This window comes from Cyrtonyx montezumae, unplaced genomic scaffold, assembly GCF_038088225.1.
Source record: "Cyrtonyx montezumae isolate F1298 unplaced genomic scaffold, pur_monq_1.0 scaffold_8, whole genome shotgun sequence".
Lineage (NCBI taxonomy): Eukaryota > Metazoa > Chordata > Aves > Galliformes > Odontophoridae > Cyrtonyx > Cyrtonyx montezumae.
The window spans coordinates 43813522-43836594 of record NW_027072089.1 but is presented as its reverse complement, the minus strand read 5'-3'; the positions used below and the strand labels follow the sequence as shown (position 1 = coordinate 43836594).

At 39.9% G+C, this 23073-nt stretch overlaps 1 protein-coding gene across 1 annotated transcript in view; it reads left to right on the top strand.

The window, feature by feature from the left end:
• The first annotated feature begins 5709 nt into the window (after nucleotides 1-5709).
• The window catches only part of LAMA3 (laminin subunit alpha 3), a 112765-nt gene continuing 95401 nt past the window's right edge, over nucleotides 5710-23073 (top strand). Inside the window, exons 1-5 of the mRNA XM_065752634.1 lie at nucleotides 5710-5985; nucleotides 10282-10434; nucleotides 19850-19967; nucleotides 20846-20964; nucleotides 22171-22341. Of these exons, the coding sequence (XP_065608706.1) occupies nucleotides 5710-5985; nucleotides 10282-10434; nucleotides 19850-19967; nucleotides 20846-20964; nucleotides 22171-22341 (837 nt within the window). The remainder of the gene's footprint in view (nucleotides 5986-10281; nucleotides 10435-19849; nucleotides 19968-20845; nucleotides 20965-22170; nucleotides 22342-23073) is intronic.

Genomic DNA, 23073 nt, shown 5'->3' with positions numbered 1-23073 from the left:
TTCTCTGCAGTGTGTGGTGATAGGATGAGGGGAAATGGCCACAAACTGAAGCATAGGAAGTTCTGCACAAATGTGCGTGGGAACTTCTTCCCAGTGCAGTGACGGAGCAGCGGCACAGCTGCACAGAGAGGTGGTGGAGTCTCCTTCTCTGGAGACGTTCCAGACCCGCCTGGATGCCTACCTGTGCAGCCTGGGCTAGGGAGCTGCTTTGGCAGGGGGTTGGACTCCATGATCTCTAGAGGTCTCTTCCAAACCCTACCGTTCTGTGATTCTGTGATTCTGTAATAGAAGTTTAGTTTCTTACAGTATAAGGCAGTCATTATAAATATCCTACAAATAAAATGTTCTACAATAATGGGCTTAGTTTAAATTTTTCTTGTTCAGACAAACACCTGTAAACCACCATCAATAACTGAAGCAGTCAATAAAATAAAAGATTTTCCATCACGCCTATTGTTTATATTAATTTTTCCTTTTTCTAAACTGCAATATAACCTTCTACATGTGCTATTTTTTGTTTGTATGATATTCACAAAAACACAGGCTAATTCTGCTAAAATTGCCATGTAAACAATGTACTTTGAGTTACTTCTTATTTTAAGAGATACTTTTAGAAGAGTGATGGCAAGATAAATAGTAAAAATTACTCTAGAAACAAATTCCACAGCTTCTCAGGCAAACTAGATTGAATATTTATGTGTACTACAAATCTTTTAAAAATAGAATAGAGAATTTACAAAACTGGACCTGAAAAAGGGAAAGTTTATATAATAATAGAAATAGTTTACCCAACGTGTTCATAACTGTATGCATTCATCCTTTCAGTGATAAACAATCTTGAATTTTTCTGTTAGCTCCGTGGTCCTTTTGCTGAGGCCTTTTACAATAGACTTAATATCAAATTTGCTGGCATAAACCAGTGTAAGAACACCAAGATACTAGGAATCACAAGTGCATTATTAAACTTTCTTCATGTAGAGTTTCTAACTGATGTTAGAAAGAAGCTAGTGTTTTACTTGAATAAGAAGTACAGAATAATTTCCACAGATGTTCATTTGAGTATATCAGTACATTTACTCTTTTACTTCTTCTTTATCATTCACTTACAGTGAATAAATGTCACAAAGACTGTGACACATCAAAGAGCTCAATGAAAAGTCTACTAGTTAAGACTAATTTTCAGTCCATCATATGCACTGGTGTACCATTCTCCCTTTTGTGCAAATGGATTTCAGCATTCCAGCAGCTGAGTTTAAACTTTACCTGTATGTTAGCATCTGTACAGGTACATTATTCTTTAATTTTTATTCTTCCCCACCCAGTGTTGGAATTTTGCCTTCCTGAAGTTCTTCCACTTTAATTCTAGTTTCAGACTTTTAGTCTAGCTATCATTTCCATTTCCTTTTGTTACTTATCCTCTGTATATGTTGATTTTATGACTCAGCTGGAAGTTAATTGTTTACCTATCTTCCATCTGCCCAGCTAGAGAGAAGCCAGGGAGCCTGTATTCAGGTCCTTTAAGTCTGCAGAGATTCAAGCTCTAAGAAAAAAGGAAATGAAGGCAGGACAAGTTGAAAGTGCAGTTCTGAATTTTGGCTCTGGAGTACACTTAGAACTGCAGGCAACTGATTGAACAGCTTTTTCAGATGTGGGTCCTAACTGTATGCCTCTTTATTACAACACTGAAGGGGAAGGCTTCTCTTTTTCTAAGTGACACGTTAGGGTTTTTAAATGTGGCACATGAAAATTATGCAAGATGAAACAGATAACTTGATCAGAAAAGCAGAGGCCAAAATGAGCCTTAAGAGAATGAACAGGTCTTGATGAAGTGCAGTGAATACACTGATTTGCCAGGTCACCAATGTCACTGCACTATTTTGCTATCAAACTCAAATGTGTGCAGATAAAATTATTTTAGATGAGGTGTACTGCAAAATGCTTTTATTAAACTACTGCAAGTTTTCTTATGGACATGAACGGACTAATAATCATGCATAAGCATTTATGATGACAAGACATAATAAATAACTTAATTCCTTGGTAAGAGTAGAGACCCTCATTGGAGTTCGAAATATTCTGGTTATGTATTTGCATCTAGGCTAAAAAATGTGCTTAATTGATTAAAAGTTTGAAAGAGCTCCAGTACTTTGCAGGAAGGCTCTTCCATAGATGAAAGCTTTAGGATTGGCATCAATGTAAATGCCATAAACGAAACATCCATAGAGGGATAAGATGCACAATTGGATCTTGAATGATTATTCAGTACTGACTCAAGTCTACTCTGAGTGATTTGCTAGCTACCTACAGGCATTCATTATTATCTCAAAGAAAGAGTGAATTCCCACTTCATCCATGTACAATGGTTAACATGGTGCCTGCACAGGAATTTTTGGTTTTGTTCCTACACTCTTCACTGACCCGCTGTACAGCTCATGTAGTATATTACATATTCTCATTTGCTCTAGTTTTTAGTCTCTTAAGTTTCAGAGTACTTGGTGCCACCTTCTAATTTTTTTTTTAATCATGTTATGGTAGGAGTCCAATCCTACAATTAGTTTAGCTGCTGAGGTGAAAATCTCCCATTTTCTCTGCAGCTTTTGGTTTGTGAACTGAGTACACCAAGTCCTAAATACATTATGAGTAGTATGAGTTGAAAAGAGACAGGATGAGATGAGTTGTGCTGTACCGCACAAATCAATAAGAAAATGAAACAAATTATATCTGCAATTTTGGAGCAAACATCCTTGACTCCAATTTTTAAATTCATTCTTAAATGAACAGCCTTAAAGTAGAAAATTTGAACACAAAGAATGATATATAATTATAAAAATGTAAACACCTACTAATGTAACATAATATGAACACTGAAATAATAAAGAAAAAAACCACCTTCAATTGCCTATATTTGTTTGATATTGTTCTTAACATCTGCCAAGTAACAAAGTCTACTTCTCGCAGACAGGAAGAAATAAGGAAAACAAACCTTATAAATGATGAAGCAAATAGGAATAGAGGACTTAGCAGGAGAAAGAAAAGGGCAGGTAGCTGGAGAAAATATATTCTGCTGAGGGCCACTGTCTTACAAATGCTGATTCACGAGAGCTGCTAGCTAATAATTTTTTATCATTCTTTCTGGAACCTGTGTTTACAACCAAAAGATGACACAAGGGGAAGACATAGCTGCATCTCATTAATGATTGATATTGACCATATTAACAGGATAAAGTTCTGTGTTAGATAGGGTGAGCTCAAATCAATTACTGAGTGCTTTTCTTTGGGTTTCTGCCAGGTTTGGATGTAGCTTAAAATACATATTTAAAATAATAAATAATAAATACATTCACTGGGAACCAGTTCTTACTCTGCCCTTCCTTCCGGTGGTCCTAAGCAGACTGGGAGAAGAACACTTTGAGAGCAGCTCTGCTGAGAAGGACTTAGGGATGCAGGTAGATGAAAAAAGCCTAGTATGAGCTAGCAGTGTGTGCTTGCAGCCCAAAAGGTATCCTGCGCTGCACCAAAAGAGGAGTGGCCAGCAGGGAGAGGGAGGGGATTGTACCCCTCTATTTTTCATCCCTGACTTCTTGTAGAATGCTGGTTATTCAATACCCACATTGGGAATGCCACTATAAACACTTTGTCCCGAACTGTTTTGAACCAAAAGCAGAAGTTGTCAATACTTTTTCTAAAGTCTACCTACATCTTTCTTTAGGTACACTTAGAGATTTTTCAACAAAACCCAAAATGTGGAATTTTACACAGGTGCCTGAATGAGGCCGGGGGTCATTTTGATGCAGTGCAGAAGGTATAAATATATAAATATAAATAATCCATATAAATTTATAAAAAATATAAATATAAATATGCACAGATATAAAGCCGTGGGCATTCGGGTAGGGCTTGGCCTTTGCTCAGGAGGTGCTGCGTGTAGGTTGGTGTGGGCGAGACTTCATGGTGACAGAGAGTTGTCATGTTGGTGCTGTGCAAGTAGTTGCATTGCAGCTCTCTATATTATTGTTGCATTTTTGTTTCCACTTTCCTCTTCTGTCTCCCTAAATAGTTTTGTGCTCAACCCATGAGTTCTATTTCATTTCTAATTGTCTTCCTCATCTCACTTGGGGAGGGGGATGTGAGTGAACTGCTGCATGGTGCTGAGCTGCTGCTGGGTTAAACCACAATAAGCCTAGTTTTGTTAATGTGAATGCTCCCCTGTAAGTTAACTACTAACTTCTGTTTAAGAAAGGGCCTTTCTTGTGAGCTTTTGTGGTGTGCAATGTAGTAAGCAGCTTACAAAGTCTTGAGGTGAGAGTGTGAAGGATGTCCTGAAGATGCATTCCTTACCTGAATTACCTGCAAAGTATACCAGGAAAAGTTGTAAGGCTTTCTTCTACACAAGTGAAATCAGATAAAATTTGAAACTGATTCTAGTAGGTAGATGACTCAATCTCCACCTCAAATTTTAAAGTTTGTACAGTTATTTTCTCCACTTTCATAGTCCATTATTATTTTATTTTTAAGTTTCATCAAATCTGTGTGAATCACCTGGTCTGTGCTTTAGTTACTTTAAGGTAATGGTTATCAGAAAAACGCTCCCAAGTGCATATTTCCGAGACCAGAGAGAGACAAGAGTGACAAAGAAGAGTTTGACATTCTCTGTGCTTTAGCAAGGGTTTAGACTTGAAGACCCCCAGATGCCCCTATCAACCCCTGGCATTCTGTGATTCTCACAGTTTTTATCAAGTACAGAGTATCATGGGGAAGTTATATGGCAGATATGCACTAAGATGCTTTCATTTTCCCAAAGTCACAGTTGGAAAAAGAGGATATTAATTTGCTTTAGAAATTGAAAGCATTTGTAGACAGAATACCCAAATCTGATATATTTACATCAGCAGTATGCAATATTTATGGAAGCCAGCTTTTCCAACAGAGGACAGAAAAACAGCTTCCCACAGATGGTTCTATGGTGTGCGAAGCCATAGTGACACAGAGCCAGAGGTGGTGATGTTTGCTTGCAGACAAAATCAATAGCTTGTGGTTGGTGCTTCCTGAAATAGATCTCCCTTTCTAGTGCTGCGTGGCATGTAGCATAGCCTTCACGAGTTACGAAGTCCTTTGCTACTCATGTGAATCACTGTTAAAATATTAGAGGTATGCGTATCTTTCCATCTGAATCCTATCAATTTTATTAAGGAAGCTGAGCAGTGAATGTGTGATTGCGCAGAGGGGAGGGAATGTGAATGGGTATGAACGAGAGTAGCAGCGTGGCAAAGCTGATAGGAACGTCTTGGCTTTTAGCCTCTTTCTCCTTCCTTGACTTTGTTTTCTAAAACCTGTGCCAAGTACCTTAAATGAGATGGCAAGGTGCCATCCCGAGGGCGTGCAGACAGGAGCAGCGCACACCTCGAGCAAAGCTGTCGGAGAAAGCCTGGAAAAACCTTAATTTTATGCGAGACAAGCTCGCGAGGATGGGACGCGCGGACATATGTCTACCCCAGGAGGAGGCGGAGCGCCCGCACCTGGCACAACTCCACCAGCCCGGAGAGCCTTTCCCCCACCCGGGCAGCCGCATCCGAGCCGAGCCCTCGCCTCCTACCGCGGGGCGGGGGTGTGTTCGCGCCTCTCCCCGCCCCGCACGCGGCAGCCGGGCAGCCCCCGGCCTCCACCCGCCGCAGCTATACGGCCGCCCCGGGGAGGTGAGGGCAGAGCGGGATGGCTGCGGCGCGGGGCGGCTCTGGCCGCGGTAGCTCCGCGCCGTGCCGCCGGCTCCTGTGGGCGCTGCTCCCGCCGCTCTTCGCCCTGTGCCCCGCGCAGACGGAGCTCCCCGGCTCCCTCGGACTCAGCCTCCACCCGCCGTACTTCAACCTGGCCGAGACGGCCGGCATCTCGGCGACGGCCACCTGCGGGGAGGAGGGCGGAGGGCGGCCGGAGCTGTACTGCAAGCTGGTGGGGGGGCCGGCCGCGGCCCCGCTGGGGAGAGCCATACAGGTAACCGGCGGGGACTGCTTGGTCTGCTGTTTGAGACGTGATTTTTTTTTTTTTTTTTGTATTTGTTCCCTTTATATATTCACCTCCCATTGGAAATGAGGGTTTGCTGAGTGTTGGAAGGGCGGGAGATCCTCTCGTTAAATGTTTGCGTTGCAGCTCCTGGGTTAGAGGTAAATTATGGGTCAGGGCTGATTCTGTCCCCTGTGGGAGGAATAACACAGTGGGAGCCCGCTGTGCCTCCTGCAGCCCTCGTGTGAATGTGGATGCAGCTGTAGCTCTGACAAAGCTCCACTGAGGTACAGCACGTAGATGCATCTGTAGTTGTGTTCTGAGAAAACTTGGAAAGTTCCTTCCAAACGCCAGGGAAATCCAGCCATGGAAAAGGTGATAGCAGCACAGTGTGCGTAGTAGGATTTAGATCAGCACAAGCATGATTTGTATGTTGTTTTTTTTTTTAAGAGTCTGAGGGAGGGTCGGGAAGCTTTTACACATGATGGCAGAGGTGGGTCTAGCAGCTTCTGAGACGGTCCCAGGCTGAAGCTGTGCTGTGCTTTTCACCTGAGTCACTCATCTGGAGTCTGAGCAAAGGTGCATAGTGGATGCTGTGCTATGAGCAGGGAAGTCAGAAAGAAGGTTAGGAGGGTGATCTTCCCCTCTATACAGGGAAGAGAGAGCTCTGTTGTGGTGGTAACACAAGCAATTAAAGTAAGGCAAAAAGAGCAGCTCAGACTTACTTCTGCTGCTGCTTCTCACAAAGTTATAGTATGGCTTAGGTTGGAAGGGACCTTAAAGCCCATTCAGTCCCTCCCTGTGCTGTGGGCAGTGCTGTCACCCAGCAGCTCAGCTGCCCAGGGCCCCGTACAGCCTAGCTTGAGTGTGTCCAGAGATGGAGCACCACAGCTTCTCTGGGAAACATGTTCCAGTGCCTCACCATCCTCTTGGTGAAAAACTCCACCTAAGATCTAACTGGAGTCTCCCCTTTCAGTCTATAAGCCGCTTCCCTTTGTCTTATCACTATTAGACCATATAAAAGTTGATCCCTCAGCTGCTTATAAGTTCCTTTCAAGTACTTGCATTGACCACTTCATCTTGTCTTTTGGTTCTTTCTGTGTTCTTAATATGATTGATTGTATTTCTTAGTGAAATTAATCATCCTCAGCAAATCCTGAAAGTTCTTGATGAGGCTACTGGAAGCCCTTCAGGTGTGTGGTTCCTTCAGATGCAGCTTAGTTCAGCCACCAGGTGTAGTCTGAGGCTCGTGAGGCAGTGCTGGATGTACACTGAGGAAGGCAGTGTGTTTTTCTTACTTGGCATGTTGGGAAGAGGGACAATAGCTTAATAAGAGCAGTGCTGAATGAACAAATGTGCTGCAGTGCAAAATATTTCAGCATCTCTCGCAGATAAATGACATGCCTGGCTTTGCCTGCAGATCTGTCCACAGTGGTGTGTGGGTGTGAGTTAAAATTAGTTGCATACCTGTCCTGCCCTGCCAGTGGGCACAGTTCCTCTAGGTATTAATTTGTGAACAAATCCTTAATCATTATAGCTTTCTGTTATATACAGATGAAGCTTTTTCATCGTTTACTAATTTCTCTCCTCCGTGCAGGGGAACTGAGGGGAAGAGGGGAAGAAGGTCACCAGTGGATGCACACCTGCCTGGCTGTTGAATTGCAGCCAAATTCAAGCAGTGGCTGGGTGCCCAGGCTTCTGGATAGAGACGTGTCCTGTGACAGGCAGGCAGGCTGGGGGGAGCATGAGCATGCCTGTAGGTACTGCCAGGGGGGAGCGGGAAAGGCTGCTCAGCCCAATCATTTATTCTTTTTTATTATTATTATTTTTTCCTGTCTTATTGGCAGGTTTGCTGGAATGTACTTTAAATAACTGAAACTCCGGTTGTTGCAATGAAATGCTTTGAATTACATGTCCAAAAAGAAAAAAAAATAGTATCTTGAGTTCACATCAAGTGTTCTGGTATTCTGAAACACAGAGCAGACGTATGTAAATGTAATACTTGCATTGAATGCTTCTCATTGTTTTCATTCAGCCTTTCGTGAGGCTGTGGCCAAATCAAGGCTGAAACCGCCATGGCAGCAACTGTTTCCTGTGTATTTCCAGCCAGATCATTGTGAATGTGAAGTAAAGGTGATGTTCGTGTGTGCTACAGAACTGTTTAGGGGAGGCTTGTGGTGCCATACTATCAACATCAGGACCTTAGGTATGCGTTTGTCAGGATATCTGAACAATAAAGATGCCCTGATGTGGTGGCAACTTCTGTTTTTGGTGCTTGGATTCATTTCTCAGTGTATTACTTTTGCAGATTGTGACACGATGTTCTCTGGCCTCATTGCAGAAGCTGGCAATGTTACTTGTAGCTTGCGCAGCCTATGTGGCCTCAACTACGTTAGAATCCCGTAGTGTCCTGGCATACTATAGTTGTTTGTACAAAAATCATCCAAATCTTCTGTAACTTAGAGGAGAAATGTGTTATAACTTGATTCCCACAATTAGCCAACTGACGTGCATATAGGTTTAGTACATTTTTAAATAACTTTTTTGAATTCATAGAATCATGGAACGGCTTGGATTAGAAGGGACCTCAGAGCCCACCCAGTCCCACCCTGTGCTGTGGGCCGGGCTGCCAACCAGGTCCCACTCAGCTGCCCAGGGTCCCATCTAACCTGGCCTTGAGGGATGGGGTACCACAGCTTCTCTGGGCAGCTATGCCAATGCCTCACTGCCCTCTGAGTAAAGAATTTTGTCCTAACATCCAACGGAATTTTCCCCTCTTTTAGTTTAAAGCCATCCCCCCTTGTCTTATCACTATGAGTCTGTTAAAATTTGATTTTCCTCTTGTTTATAAGCTCTCAAGTACTGTAAGGAATTCTCAGGACTTAATGAGTCAGACCTACTAACGGTGGTTTTGTCTTCTGAACTTGCAAGAAGAGCAGGATTAGGGCAGAACCACTGCTCTTGTTTCTGTGTTAGAAATAGACAAGTGTGACTTCCCTAAATAATTTGCACTGGTTAGTGTAATAGCATTGGCACACAAAATAGCAACAGTTGCATGGAATTTTGTTAATACTTACAAGGCAGGTATATATTTAAGGCCAGAAAAGAAGGGCTGTGGAAAGAACAAAAAGATGTCAGGTCTTGTTGAAAATATTTTTAGCTAGAAAAGGAAAAGGTTCAAATGTGGCATACTACCTTATTTAAGACACAAACCCAATACAGTGTCAGTGTGTCACAGACTGAACAGTTTAAGCAACTGTCTGGCTGAAATAAATTAAGGGGATTGTACCACTTAATGAAAATGCCATTTTTCTATTGGGGTTCTACAAAGATCCATGCTTGGCACAGTTTCCCTTACATCAATTATCTACGCCCAGCAACTGGAATAAGATGTGAATTGGGCAGTGAAAAGATTCCTTAATAGCTAATTTCAGTTCTTCAGCACTAATCTTAGGAGACTCTACAATGCAGTTTCTTGAAGATAAAAATACTGCTATGGGACAAGCCAAGATGCCAAATTAAAATTAAGTTTCCCTGAAGTTTATTCATCGTTACTGTATGGAACAGTATAAAGAGCTTTAGAAACTATCAAAGAGAGATTATCAGGGCGTATCCAGGGCATGGCTTTAATTGTGAGTTAAAAATTGTGTGGCAACTTTGGCAAATGAAGATACAATAGCATTCTTTCATCATCATTAAAGGGAACACTCTGTATAATCCATGGCATTTTCCATGGATGTGTATTCTTCAAGTATCTGATTTTGGAATGTATAATACATTACAATAAAAACATGTAAAAATTATATCCATGTTATAAAATTATAACTGTGAATTTATACATTCACAGATTGTAGATAATTTTTTAGGGGTTTGTTACTACCGATCTATGTACGTATGTTGATGTTTCACAGTCTTTTAGGAGAATTGAAAGTAAATTTTATGTTGGTCTTATCCCAGCTGTAAGAGCCTTTGTTTCATTACATTCCTGCAGGTGTGCCTGCAGAAGTAATAGAGAGAATTTCATCTAAGTATCAGTAAATGTTTTATTAAACTTATTCTCATTTCCTTAAAGAGATTTCTGAAATTTCATTTTGTGTTTCAAGGTATAAATGAGAGTTTTAATTGCAAGAGGAATCACTGTACAAGGAAAAAGTATAAACATAGAGAAGCAAAATTTAACTCAGTATTTAGCCAGAGCTCTAATTCAGACCCTCAGTGAACAACAGCACACATCTGCAGTGTATATGATTTAGACTGAGACCATTTCTCTAATTTTCTGTGTTTCAGGGACAGTTTTGTGATTACTGCAATGCTGGTGATCCCAATAAAGCTCACCCAATCACTAATGCCATTGATGGAACAGAGCGCTGGTGGCAAAGTCCTCCTCTTTCTAAGGGCTTAAAGTACAATGAAGTCAATGTCACGTTAGATCTGGGACAGGTGAGTGCACGAGCTGTTGTTTAAGGTGTGATCAATTCTTGCTTCTGTATAAAAGCTCTGTAGTTGGGAGGGTTGTTTGAACAAAGGATTTTTAACTTCCAATACCGTATCTTTTCATCTGGTTTATGTTCTCATTTATTTATTCATTTTAACCAATTTAACTTTATTAGAGTGATTATCTTCCTTAGGAATTCTAACGATGTAGATTGTTGCCACATGTGTCACACTGATTCAGTGATGCTATGCTTTCTTGGACAGACATTGAAACTTGTTAATCTGAGGGGACTGGCCAGGTGAAACTGAGGCTCTGCCGTGCGTTGCAAATTCTCCCTTATCAGGAGTTCATAGAGAGAGATTTCACTATCCTTTACATATACACAATTTGAGAATAATGATTGGAGTCTGCTTTTGCCTCAGGGATTCTTCTGATTCCTCTGCCATCCAGCAGGATCTTCAAGGTAGACAGAAAAATACTGATAACATGCCCTAAAAAGGTGGAGACAACAAAAACAGTGTAATAGGAACTAGTACGATGACAGTAACATGAATGCCTGTGTATCTTCTGCAGGTGATAGGCAACTAGCTAACAGTGAAGCCTCTGTAGCTGTAAATGTAGCTTTTAAGCCATAGGGCTGAATTCTCAGCTGCCCTAATTGGGCACTGATCCAAGGAAATTAGTTAGGCTCTGCAATTTTACACCAGCTGAGAATATGTGGCTATAAATATATACTGGGGCTACAGTATATATGTGTCTATATATGTAATTATTTTTTAGACAGTAGTAACTATTTACTGACACTGGTGGTATATAGGACGGGGTTATTTTTTTTTCTAATCAGATTTTGATTTAGTTTATAGCAAAAGGAGAAATAACAAAGGAAGTAAAATTCTCTGTGCGGCCTTGCTGCTGCTTTGTTGGGGTTTCTGGTGCAAATCATTTTACCTCTTCTAGTACACAGGGTTTTATTGTTCCTATGCTTCGCATAACTGAAATGAGTCTTATTTTGAGGATACCTCCGCTCTGTAGTGCTTTTTAATCCAGTATATTAGCAGTAAAGAAATGCTAGCTAACTTAATATAGAAATGGAGATTTTTCAGGAGAGTTATGTATAAGCTGATTAATTCTTATGCCACTGTATCCACGATATCCTAGCACACCTTGGTCTTATCTCTCTGAACCATGTTGCTCCTTCTGGTAAAATGCACTGCTGAGGGGTATTGCATCCCCTCATACTTAGTGCTCCCAGAAAGTGAATTACTTGGTCATTGTTCCCTAGTGAATTGTAGAGAGCTGTGTTTTTCAGTATGGGAACTAAATGCGGAGCAGGGTGCTCCAAACAGGTGAGGATGGGCAATTGCTTCCCAGTAAAGCAGACCTTTCCTTTTGAGCTGCTTGTGCTCATCGTGGTCTTTGCAAAACACATAATTAGGTTGCAGACTAGAATCTGTAAATTGCTTTGCAGTGTAGTCTGGTATATCTGTGACCAGTACTTGAATCTCATCATCATCAGAACATGAAAGTGTTCAAACCACTGTTCCCCCTGACTATTTGGTAGCTTCTCTGGAGGAACTACTGGCAATCACTTACTCTTTTATGGGTTGGGTAAACTTCTGAGAAATTGTTTTCCTTTGGAGTAAGGATGTTGACTGAGTGCCCTCTTCTTGTGGGACTCCTTGGAGACCAACTATGTGCTGAAATTCTGGTAGTTATTAAAAGATTTCTCAGCAGGGGATAGTGTGTTTCTCTTTACTCTGGTACTACTTGGAATGGTGACTCCCAACTCCCTTATGAAAAAATGAGGAAAACAGAAAACAAAGGTTAAAATGATTTCAGGTCTTATGATCAGGAAGGGATAATTTTATTTGGTGGATGGATGAGGATTTATGGCTCGTATGGTTTGTTTTTTCACTTCACAGGCATTTTCATATCTGTTCAATCAGTTAAAACCTAACCTCAGAATCTGTTTGAACTTCAGATTTACTTTTGACATTTTGCTTAGTATTCTCCCATCCTGAATTCATACTGTGATATGCACACACAATGCACATAACTAGTAATAACGAAGAAAAGTAAATACTGTGACAAAAGAAGTCTACTCAAGCCAACAGGTAAATACAGAGACCTCAACTCTCCTTACCTTATTTCAGGTTCCCAAAAATTAAGAGCTCATTCTGTTAATCTTGCAATTTTTCTATGCATTTGACAGTCAGAGACAGATACTTTGAGTGCAGATTTTTTTTTTTTATCCGAGGAAAAATTAATGCACTTAAAATTAAACATGTCCCTAAATGCCTTGCAGATCTACATGCTGTGATACTAGAAAGATACCAGAAACGTGGTTTTCCTGGCTGATGGTCTATCCTTTCTTTTAATATCCCCTTTTTCTGAAGACAAAATATTGAAGTATTGCATGTTTATTCATGTGCAAAATATGGCATTATTAGTATGGCAGTAAGGTACATGTGCATGCAGAAAAGCAATGACTAAGTTGTAAGTTTGTCATCAAATAATCACAATTAGAGGAAGCAGAGCTTAGAGTGACAGCACAAGGTTTTTAATTAGCTGTGTTCCTGCCATTATGTCTTTAAGACTCAGAGTGGAGTCCCAGTGCAGCCTTTTGTTACTATTCTGAAGAGAGTGTTTAATTGAATAGCTGAAAGTTTGAGAGTTTATAAAAATGGCATTTGAACACCAACCTGCTGCTGTTCCTGTTTCATAAGGACTGAGGGAGATTTTGACTGTCAAAATTCCTCCGGTATCTTAAATCTTTATGTTAAAAGAATGCTCACTTTGTTGTACTTGGTAGTACGAGGAAAAAGCAAAAACCTTGAAGCAAAAGCCCTGCTTTACTTCCCTTTCTGACTTTCTTTACTGTAGTTACAGTTCTAATCAATCACAGACCTCTGAATAATAATTATAATGTTGATCCCTGAGGCAGTCTCTTGGTTTACACGCTTATGCTTTGGCTGTTCCTCACTTGCTTAAAATATTTGGATCAAATGAAGACTTGCATATTCCTTTAATTGATCCAGATCTTCCCAACGTAGTTTTCAAACCATTTAAAACTTTTTGGTAACGTCTGAGTGAACTTCGTTGCTGTTCCTGTGACTCTTTGGGTTGCCTGGCTGTAGCACGTGTGCTCTTGTTTTTGGCTTTCTTAATGCCCAGCAAATATTACACTAATAGTCTCCCAGGTGTTTTTTTTCTGTACTCTATGTTCAGAAGTAGATGAAGTTTCAGTGCATGGTGAAAAATAAATGTTTCTCTGTTACTCTGTTGTCCATGAATTTTTATCATTGCTTTTAGTTATCTGTAATTTCTCTGTTGTGCTTCCTGTGGTGATAGTATGGTACTGAGAGACTTAATACTCAGCGAGGTCTTGTGCACTAATACATTGAATGCTTTTTTGTAGTGATGTTATTAATTAGGTACTATTGTAAATTGGAGACACAAAATGGTATGTAGTATACAAAATAGTACTTTCAGTAGGGAGGGAAGGAAGCTGAAACATACATTTCAGTTTTATGGTGTGGCCTGTGGAGTATGTCATGTTTTTGTCGTCTTCCAATTGAAGCACGTAAACATTATGTAAAACCCTCTCACAGTTGTATATATTTTCTGAGTTGTTTTTATATGGTAGATTTTTCTTAAGGGTTTTGTTTTTGTTTTATAGTAATCATTTGTGTGTAGCTTGACGTAGAATATTTGTCGTTGGAAATATTAATCGATGACTGTGTTTATTAAAATAATTACTCTTAACTTACTAGTGCTCTGACATTATTTCATAAAATGGATCTGAACTTATATTTTACAGAACGGTAGTTAAATTAACTCTAAAGCATCCTCAGGAGAAGTTAGGCCCTCCTCAGGAGAAGTTAGGCCCTCCTCAGGAGAAGTTAGGCCCTCCTCAGGAGAAGTTAGGCCCTCCTCAGGAGAAGTTAGGCCCTCCTCAGGAGAAGTTATCAGGATGGTGGGAGATTTATCAGGGTAAGCTGTGCCGAACCGTGCCTCCAGAAGTAGTCATTGCATTCATTGTACTTGACTACTGACAGTAGCATCTAAACAATGATCCTGAAACTAGATCCAGTTAACAAATGCTCCATTTGTTCGTCTGTCCCAATACGAGCATCCTAAGCAGAGTTGACAGATTTAGTCACCCTAAATAAACCTGCTCTTACTCATATAGTATGCTTTAGAAAATAGGCTATATGATGTGTTCTTAAAGCTATAATAAAAAGACAGTTTGAATTACTCAGTTTATTATAATTTTTTGTTTGTTTGTTTGCAATAATGCATGTATTGGCGTTGAAAGAATTAATCTTCAAAATGTACAGACACACTTGAAGGATCTCTCCCTAGATTTCCTGATGCTACCTCCCTCTTGTTTGTGTTCAGCACCCGATTAGGAAGATCTTTGTTCCCACATACTGATTTCATTTACTTCCCTCAGCGTCTATACTTCAATTTCTCCTGTCTCCTCTCCTATGGTCCATCTCTACTTGTTACATTAACCTGTAATGTGTTGTCTTTACCTCACTTTCAACTCACTGTAGTAAAAGCAGAACCTCTGCTGATAGCCTTTAACCCTCCACGCTTCCCCATATTTCCTTCCAGTGCTGACAGTACTTCTGTGTTCATTGTACTGTGGATTGTAGCCTTCGTAAGGGGATGTTTATCTCCAGAACAACAGAGGTCTGAACTATACAAATGCTCTCCCAAATGAATAGCTTCAGTGTTCTGTGTAGAAATAGGCCATATGTAAGAAATAATTATGAGCATTGAGTTGGTCTTCGTCCAATTCCCAATGGAAAAGTGGCTGCATGAGAAATTTCAGGATTATGACTGACAATCGTTGATGTATTTGCCTGTAGTCTTGGCAGAAAGACCAAGGACAGACTGAACCTGGACAATGGACTACCCTTTCATTTCCAAAAGTGTTCCTTCCAGAATACTGCCTGTGAAATGTGGAGTAATACTCCCTTTTGATCTTGTACATTGGCTGTGATAGAGAAAAGAGAGCATCTCCAGTGAGGCATGTTTCACAGGCACTTACTTAGATAATCAAATAAAAGCATAGCTTCTTAGCATCAGTGGCTGGTTGAATGAAGACGTGGTATGAATACAGCATGCACAGTTCTAAGTGAACAGTGTTGGAAGCCTTCTGCTCATTTCTGGCTTCTGCATCCCAGAGGGTTAGTCTAACATGTAGGGAATGGATTCTGTGTGTTGCGCAGCATGAACTTCCACAGTCCCTGTCATTGTTTCTGTAACTTTAGCACTTCTGCGTATACACGTGTCATTAAATTGCATGGAACGCGTTCAGTCGATCTAATGCCTCTCAGATACCATCTATGTGGGCTTTTCTCTGCACCTCTACAGTAGCTACTTTGGTAGATGCCTACCAAAAAGGCTGTCTCAGCTGTCTCTACTTGACATTTTTGAATTACAGTTTCATCTGCAAAACCCATGGTTAGAGATAGCTAAATATTGTTAGGAGTGACTAGTTAAGTCTCTGGTTCTGTAAGAGCACCTTAAGTCCTCCTGAGAGGTTACTGAATTATGGGGGTGTTGACCTCTTTGCAATAACAGAGTTTCAGTTGCACCAATAATACACAGGATTTTTACTTCATTTAAATGTGTTGTTATTTTTATCAATTGGTCTTTGAGAAAATCAGTGCTTGAGACCTTAACACTTCATTACAGTCAGAGGCTTTTGGGCATGCACACACCAGCTTTGTGAAATCAGTGGCACTGAGGAATATTTTGGAGCAAAATGATAACTAATGTTACTATCAGATACAACCAATTCACGCTTCCTTAAAATCCCACTCCTGCAGTGGTCCACATCTGAGAATTTTATCTACTGAATGATCATCTGAGGTAATTTTGGTGGTGTAGTTATACCTGTTAATACAGTCTGAGGAGATATGCTACTTCTGGAAATAGCTGTTCTCCATTCTTTTAACATTCGGATTGTATGAAGAGGAACTGTTATTAACTGTCCCTTTAAAATTCATCCTGAAACCTCAGGATGCCACGGAAAGGTAGTGTATCTGACCTCAGTTTTCTTATTACCACACCAGAAGTTTTTATTCTTCCTACACGTGCACAGAAGAGCTGCACAGAACAAAGTATGTCTTTGTTTTGTAGTTTAAGTACAGCCCTTAATTAGAAAGTCATCTCAGTATTTTAGTAGTATTCTATTTTGAGTTTATGGTGGAGAGTGGAGAAAAAAATTACATAATCTTGTATATGCACATCTAACTTTCTTGCATTTGCAGATATGTCAAGAATCAAACAAGTCTTGGGGATTTCTCTATTTAGAGAATTGCTTAAAATTTAATGGAGAAAATACAGACAAGATTTTTATGAATTTTATTATACTTTTTAGAATTTCTATGAGGATACAGTGTGTCAAAGACAATTTTCTATTTTGTTAACATAAATAACATGCATGTAATCAGAGATTGCTAACATGATATCATTAACAGTTGTGGTGCTATGATTCTCAATTTAAATGAGCTCTTTTAAGAGCCTTAAACTTACCTGCAAGGTCATCTGCGGAGATATTTTTCTCTTTGTGGTAGCTCTTAGTGATGAATTATCATTTATGTTCTCAGACGAGGATGACATTTTGCGTTTTTCTTTTTTTTTTTTTTAATTTTGTCAGTTTTATTTTAGTGAATTTTCAAGGCTACTGCCTGCAAGGACATTTCAAATCTGAAAAAACACAAACAAGTGAACCAGGAAAATGTCACATCAATATGGAACTGGTTAAATTCGATTTGTTGACAGTCTAGGATTTAATCTTTGCTGATACTTAACAACCTGATGTGGTGTGGGGAAATTTAGAGGAATAAGTCTTCCTTCAAGCATGTATTTTCAAAGGGGAACATTTCTGCTCCTGGAAACAAAGTGCTGGGGGGTTTTATTTTTATTTTTTAATTTATTTGTTTTTATTCACATGAGAAAATGCACAGAACTATATTTCAGAATTTTTTTTTTTACATTTTTTCCCCTGTGTTTTCATGCAGACGAATGCTGTGAGATACAACTGCTCTCTTGGTACAAGTTTTTACTGCATTGTTAAGTTTTACGTTTCTCAACTTTCCTAAAAACCTGTCTCCTTTATCATTATGAATGTGGTCATATAAACCCAAGCAGCATTTCAAACTATGGGATGCTGGGAGAGCCTCACATTATCTGAAGGTTCCTGTGTGCATGAGTAACTTGACGTTGCTGTACCTTACCTTCCTCTTCTGTAGCTTGCACGGAAGCTTGCAAAATCTGGTTCTGTGAGGCACGGTTCCTCAAGGTCTAGCAGAGCTGGTAGAAGACCGGGTTCCTGATCAAACACAGGTTGAACAGTACTTCAGCTTCACATGCATGGAACAGTCGTGGGCTTGAGCCAGTTCCACAGCTGAATAGCAGTTACCACACAGAAGTTTGAAGAGCACAATGTGCTAATCCAGCTGCGTTACATAGGAGACTGTGTGTGATCATGTTGGCCACTGTTCTCTTTAGATGTGTTTGAAAGGTCTTGGGTAACACTGATATGTATAAGTGAGCATTTTTCATATTTCAGTTCTTCAGCAGTGAAGAAGCCCATTGAAAATAGAATCTACTGCTATTATTCTTCTTGCGCTTACAGAAGGCATCACCTGTTGTGAAACAGGCTGTATCAGCACTCTGAGTAGCATCTGAGGGAAAGAATACAATAGCTGCATGACAAGCTGAGGCAGGTGCCCTGGGCTTTTTTTGGATAGTAGGTAGAAGGTCATTGTTGTAGTGATTTAATACATGGCTACAAATAGGAGCATACTGGGAGAATACAGCCTGCCTTTTGTATGCTTCTTTTGTGTCTCCCTGAGCTTTCTAAATCACTTGTCTTGAAAGCTGATTCGATGAACATGCAGAATGTCCTCCATCCTTATTAGATTATATGAGGATGGAATTCCTGAAGATGCTAAAGCATAGGGAAAGTGAGAATATTCATGGATAAGCAGTTCCCTGCCCAGTACAGGCCTGGCTTTGAGAGATCTTATTGTCCAAAACTGAGAACACAAACCTGTTTTCTTTTAGGAAATACATGACTGTGGTCCTTCGCTGTGAGAATACCCAGTTTCACTCTGAATGACCATACTGGATGGCATTTGACAGCTGTATGGCCAATATGCCTATTCTGAAACTTACCAGTCAAGCGGCAGATGCTACATAGGCAATAAGTATCAGAAACTCAGAGAGATCAAGTCTTGGCACAGTCTTCAAAGTATCCAACTGTTTCTGACATCTGGTTTGGCGGCTTTCAGTTAGTAATTTAAGGACATTACTCCACTTGTTCTACTTGTCCACTAGTTCTGTGAAAAAGAATGGTTTTGTCAATAGAATGGCTGCCACTTAATTTGCTTGATATGATTACTTAGTAAGTCATGTACAGTACAGGATAAGGACAAAGATTTCTGCTACCATTTGCATCTGGCTTTTGGTGACCCTGCCTGAGTGAGAGCTGCTGAATTGGTTCTAGGTGACAGCTGGATGGGCCAAGCATGGAAACAGATAGCAGTCCTAATTTGTGATGTGGAGCTTGTACTTATTTTTAGTTCGAAGTCTAATGATCTAAGTAAATCTGAATTTAAACTAGGATTTCATGTCAAATCCATATTTGCTGTGGTGTTTGCGAGCTTTCTGTCTTTGTGGTCTATGTCCATGGTATATATTGAGCACCTGGCCTTGGAAAGCTTGTGACACCTTCTGAGTAGTTTCAGGAGATGGGCAATTTGCCAGTCATAACAATCTCTCCCATTACATTTGATACATGTGGAACTCTGGAGAGACTTGCTTCTGCTACTTGAAAAGTGGGAAAAATATCTACAAATATCCCTGTAGTGAGGGAACAGATGACTCAGATTATTATTAAATGCAGCCGAAGGAGTCCCAGTGTAAAGTACATGTGCATTTTGACTAGTGTGGTTTTCCTTGACTAAAAGCACAGGTTCATGTCTGGAATGCAACAAGCTGAGAGAATGTGTCAGGATTCTGTAAAAGTATTTTATCTCAGTGATAAATTGAGGTGCTAATTCTTCAAGGCTAAGTACTATACCCTTAATGCACTCATGTAATTGGTCAGATGTGGAAAAGAACTACTCTGAAATGTAACAGATTACATGTAGTGTAGTCTGTCTGCAGCTTTCTTAATGTATTGGAGCACATTACCAGTTAAGGAGGGTTGATACAGATACTTAAAGGGTACCAGCTGAGAATCTGACTTTTTATTTTAATGGGATGAAACAGCAGATGATAACGTTCTCACTGTACGCAACAGAAAAGGGGTTTATTTGCATTAGTTTTAGTATTGCAGTACTTCTATTGTGTTCAAAAAGCTTCTGATAATACTTCTGTATGTTCTGTTATCAGCTCTTCCATGTTGCCTATATTCTTATCAAGTTTGCAAATTCTCCTCGTCCAGATCTCTGGATCTTAGAAAGATCAGTGGACTTTGGAAGAACTTACACTCCCTGGCAATATTTTGCTCGTAAGTATAGATTCTTGTATCACTGCTCTTTTGTAGGCAGGCTTCTTTACTCATTTGTCCAGTAGCAGGAAAATCAGGCCATGTATTTTGCTGAATATATCAGCTGTAGTGGAGGCAGTGGATATTTAAAAACATTTATCTTAGTTATAGATGTTAAATTGATCACAAGAGAGTAATTAAAATTGAGCACAGTGTTTTGAAACTCAACACATCACTGCTTTTTAACCTGTTGGGATTTTTTATTTTGTGTTGTTTGGTTTGCCTTTTAGTATATCAGAGATGCAATGTCCTTCATCCCACTGAACTAAAGAATTCCTTGCAAATATCAAAGGGGCATGGTTTAATGGGCATGGTGGTGATGGATTGATGGTTGGACTAGATGATCTTAGTGGTGTTTTCCATCTTGTATGATTCTGTGATAGACAAGCATGAAATCTTGGAGCAGATAAACTTATTTGTGCTTATATTAGAAAAGATTGTGCAGTATCTTGTCAGGCATCACTGAATGGCTTAGCATGAGAAGTGTCTTATCATAGAATCATGGAATGGTTTGGGTTGGAAGGGACCTTTAAGATCACCTAGTTCAACCCCCTTGCTATAGGCAGGGATACCTCCTTCTAGACCAGGTTGCTCACAGCCCCTCCCAGCCTGGCCTTGAATGCTTCCAGGGAGGGGGCATCCACAACCTCACTGGGCAACCTGTTCCAGTGTCTCACCGCCCTCACAGTTTATGTTTAGGAATTTCCATTTTTATGCACTAAGTGTAGAAAACAGTCTTTGTTTAACTAGGGAAAGAGTTCAGGTAAAAATTTCTTGTTAATTCAAATTAAAACAATAGTGTGTATTTTCATAAATAAAAATAATTCTGATTTGACCAGATTCCAAAGCAGATTGTTTGGGACGCTTTGGAAAGGAAGCTAATGTTCCTGTCAGGAGGAACAGTGATGTCATTTGCACTACAGAGTATTCTCGCATTGTGCCACTTGAAAATGGAGAGGTAAGTGCTTTTAGAAAGATGACATGTAATGGTGAAAGCAGGCAGTTCTAGAAGTTCACTGTTACAATAAAAACCTGGAACATGAAGTAGTTTTTTTGTTATTACTGCTCAAAACTAAATTAATAGATCCATAACCATGAATTTAAGCAGCTAGCAAAATTTTTGGAGGATCAGAGAATTTTTGACTTCTTCTAACTTCCACCAGTGGCTAGGGCTGCCTGTATGGATTCTTTACTATGGTTTAGGTTACATCTCTGTAGCCATATGCATTCCAAGAGTTCATTTGCTGAATAGTTACTGCATGTGAATTAACTTACTACATATGAATTCTGCAAGGGAGTAAATGCTGTAGACCATTAAAGAATAATTAACTATTTAACGAAAAAAAAGTAAAATACTATATTTTTTAATAATGTAGTACACATGCTTGAAAAAGTGTCGTTCTGAGTTTATGTAGAAGAACATTGCTGGTGTCATCCCTATTGCATGCTTCAGATTATAGGAAATGTTTGAAAACAGAAATGTGTTGTTTGGTTGGTTATAAATAAAGTCTCTTGATAGTCTACGTGCACACTGGATTGCTAATTAAATAGTGATTCCTCATTGCTAGGCTGCTGGCACCAATTTCTTCAAAAATAAAAAAGTACCAGAGCACCTGTTTGGAAAGTCAGATAAAACTGCTTTCATGTGGAATGATTTTCTATAGTAACACCATGTACTTTTCTCTAGAAGACAGTTAATATGCTCTTAGGCACCGGTTCTGGTAACAATAATATTTTCCAGGAATATTTGTGCCTTGACCCAAAAAAAAATGTGCTTTGGGAAAGAGCCAAAGCCTGGTGTTTTCACTCAGGCAAAACTTCCACTGACACTATCAAATCTTAATGTAACTATTTGTAACTGTTCCTATTTATTTTTCCTATCAAACTGTGTACTTTCTGTGTACCTGCTATTGTGGGTATACTGTTGAGGCAGTGTGATATAAGCAATGAGAATTCAGGAGAGTCCAAGATGTGGTTTTTTTTTTTTTTTTTTTTTTCTGGTGTATTTTAGGTCTTGATTTCAGTGTGAAACATCCAGTTGCAAATGTGCTCAGAAACAATAGTAAGCCTCTTGATTCTGTTACTGCTCACAACCTGGCTTTGTGCCCAGTACTGATACTTGCAGCTGATAAGTTAATAAAAATATACTTACTTTTCTTGTTAGATTGTAGTCTCTTTGGTAAACGGCCGCCCAGGAGCAAAAAACTTCACTTATTCCCCTAGTCTAAGAGAATTCACAAAAGCAACAAACATCCGCCTTCATTTTCTCAGAACTAATACACTTCTTGGCCACTTGATATCAAAAGCTCAACGAGACCCTACTGTGACCCGCAGGGTAAGTACTGTTTCGACAAACGTCCATTCAATAATTATATTTTTAAAGTTTGCAGCATTGAAAAAATCAGAACTTGCAGTGACCCACCTGTAAATCTCTGTATTTTCTCCAGTTTTTTCTGGGGCAAGAAGGTGGCTGAGATAGTCTGTTGAAAATCACTACTTCTCCTCTCTAACCCTGTGCTACTTCTTTCCCTGATTTCAAATATTAAAAGAAATGGGATGCATCACTGAAACTTTTAGGAGCCAATCCAGAAATCTTCTGAACTATCTTTCACAGAGCTGAGGAGCTAGATCTCATCAGTTTTATTTTATATTGCCTTTCCTTATTTATTCAAAGAGATTTTCAGGAAATCACAGAATGGCCTGTGTTGAAAAGGACCTCAAAGATCATCTAGTTTCAACTCCACAGCCTTGGGCAGGGTCACCAACCACTAGACCAGGCTGCCCATAGCCACATCCAGCCTTGCCTTGAATGGCTCCAGGGATGGGGCATCCACAACCTCTCTGAGCAACCTTTTCCAGTGTGTTACCACCCTCTGAGTGAAAAACTTCCTCCTCACATCTAACCTGAATCTGCCCTGTCTTAGATTAAAACAATTTCCCTTTGTCCTATCACTATCAACCTATGTAAAGAGCCATTCCCCGTCCTGTTTACGTACTCCCTTCAAGTACTGGAAGGCCATGATGAGGTCTCCCTGCAGCCTTCTCTTCTCCAAGCTAAACAAGCCCA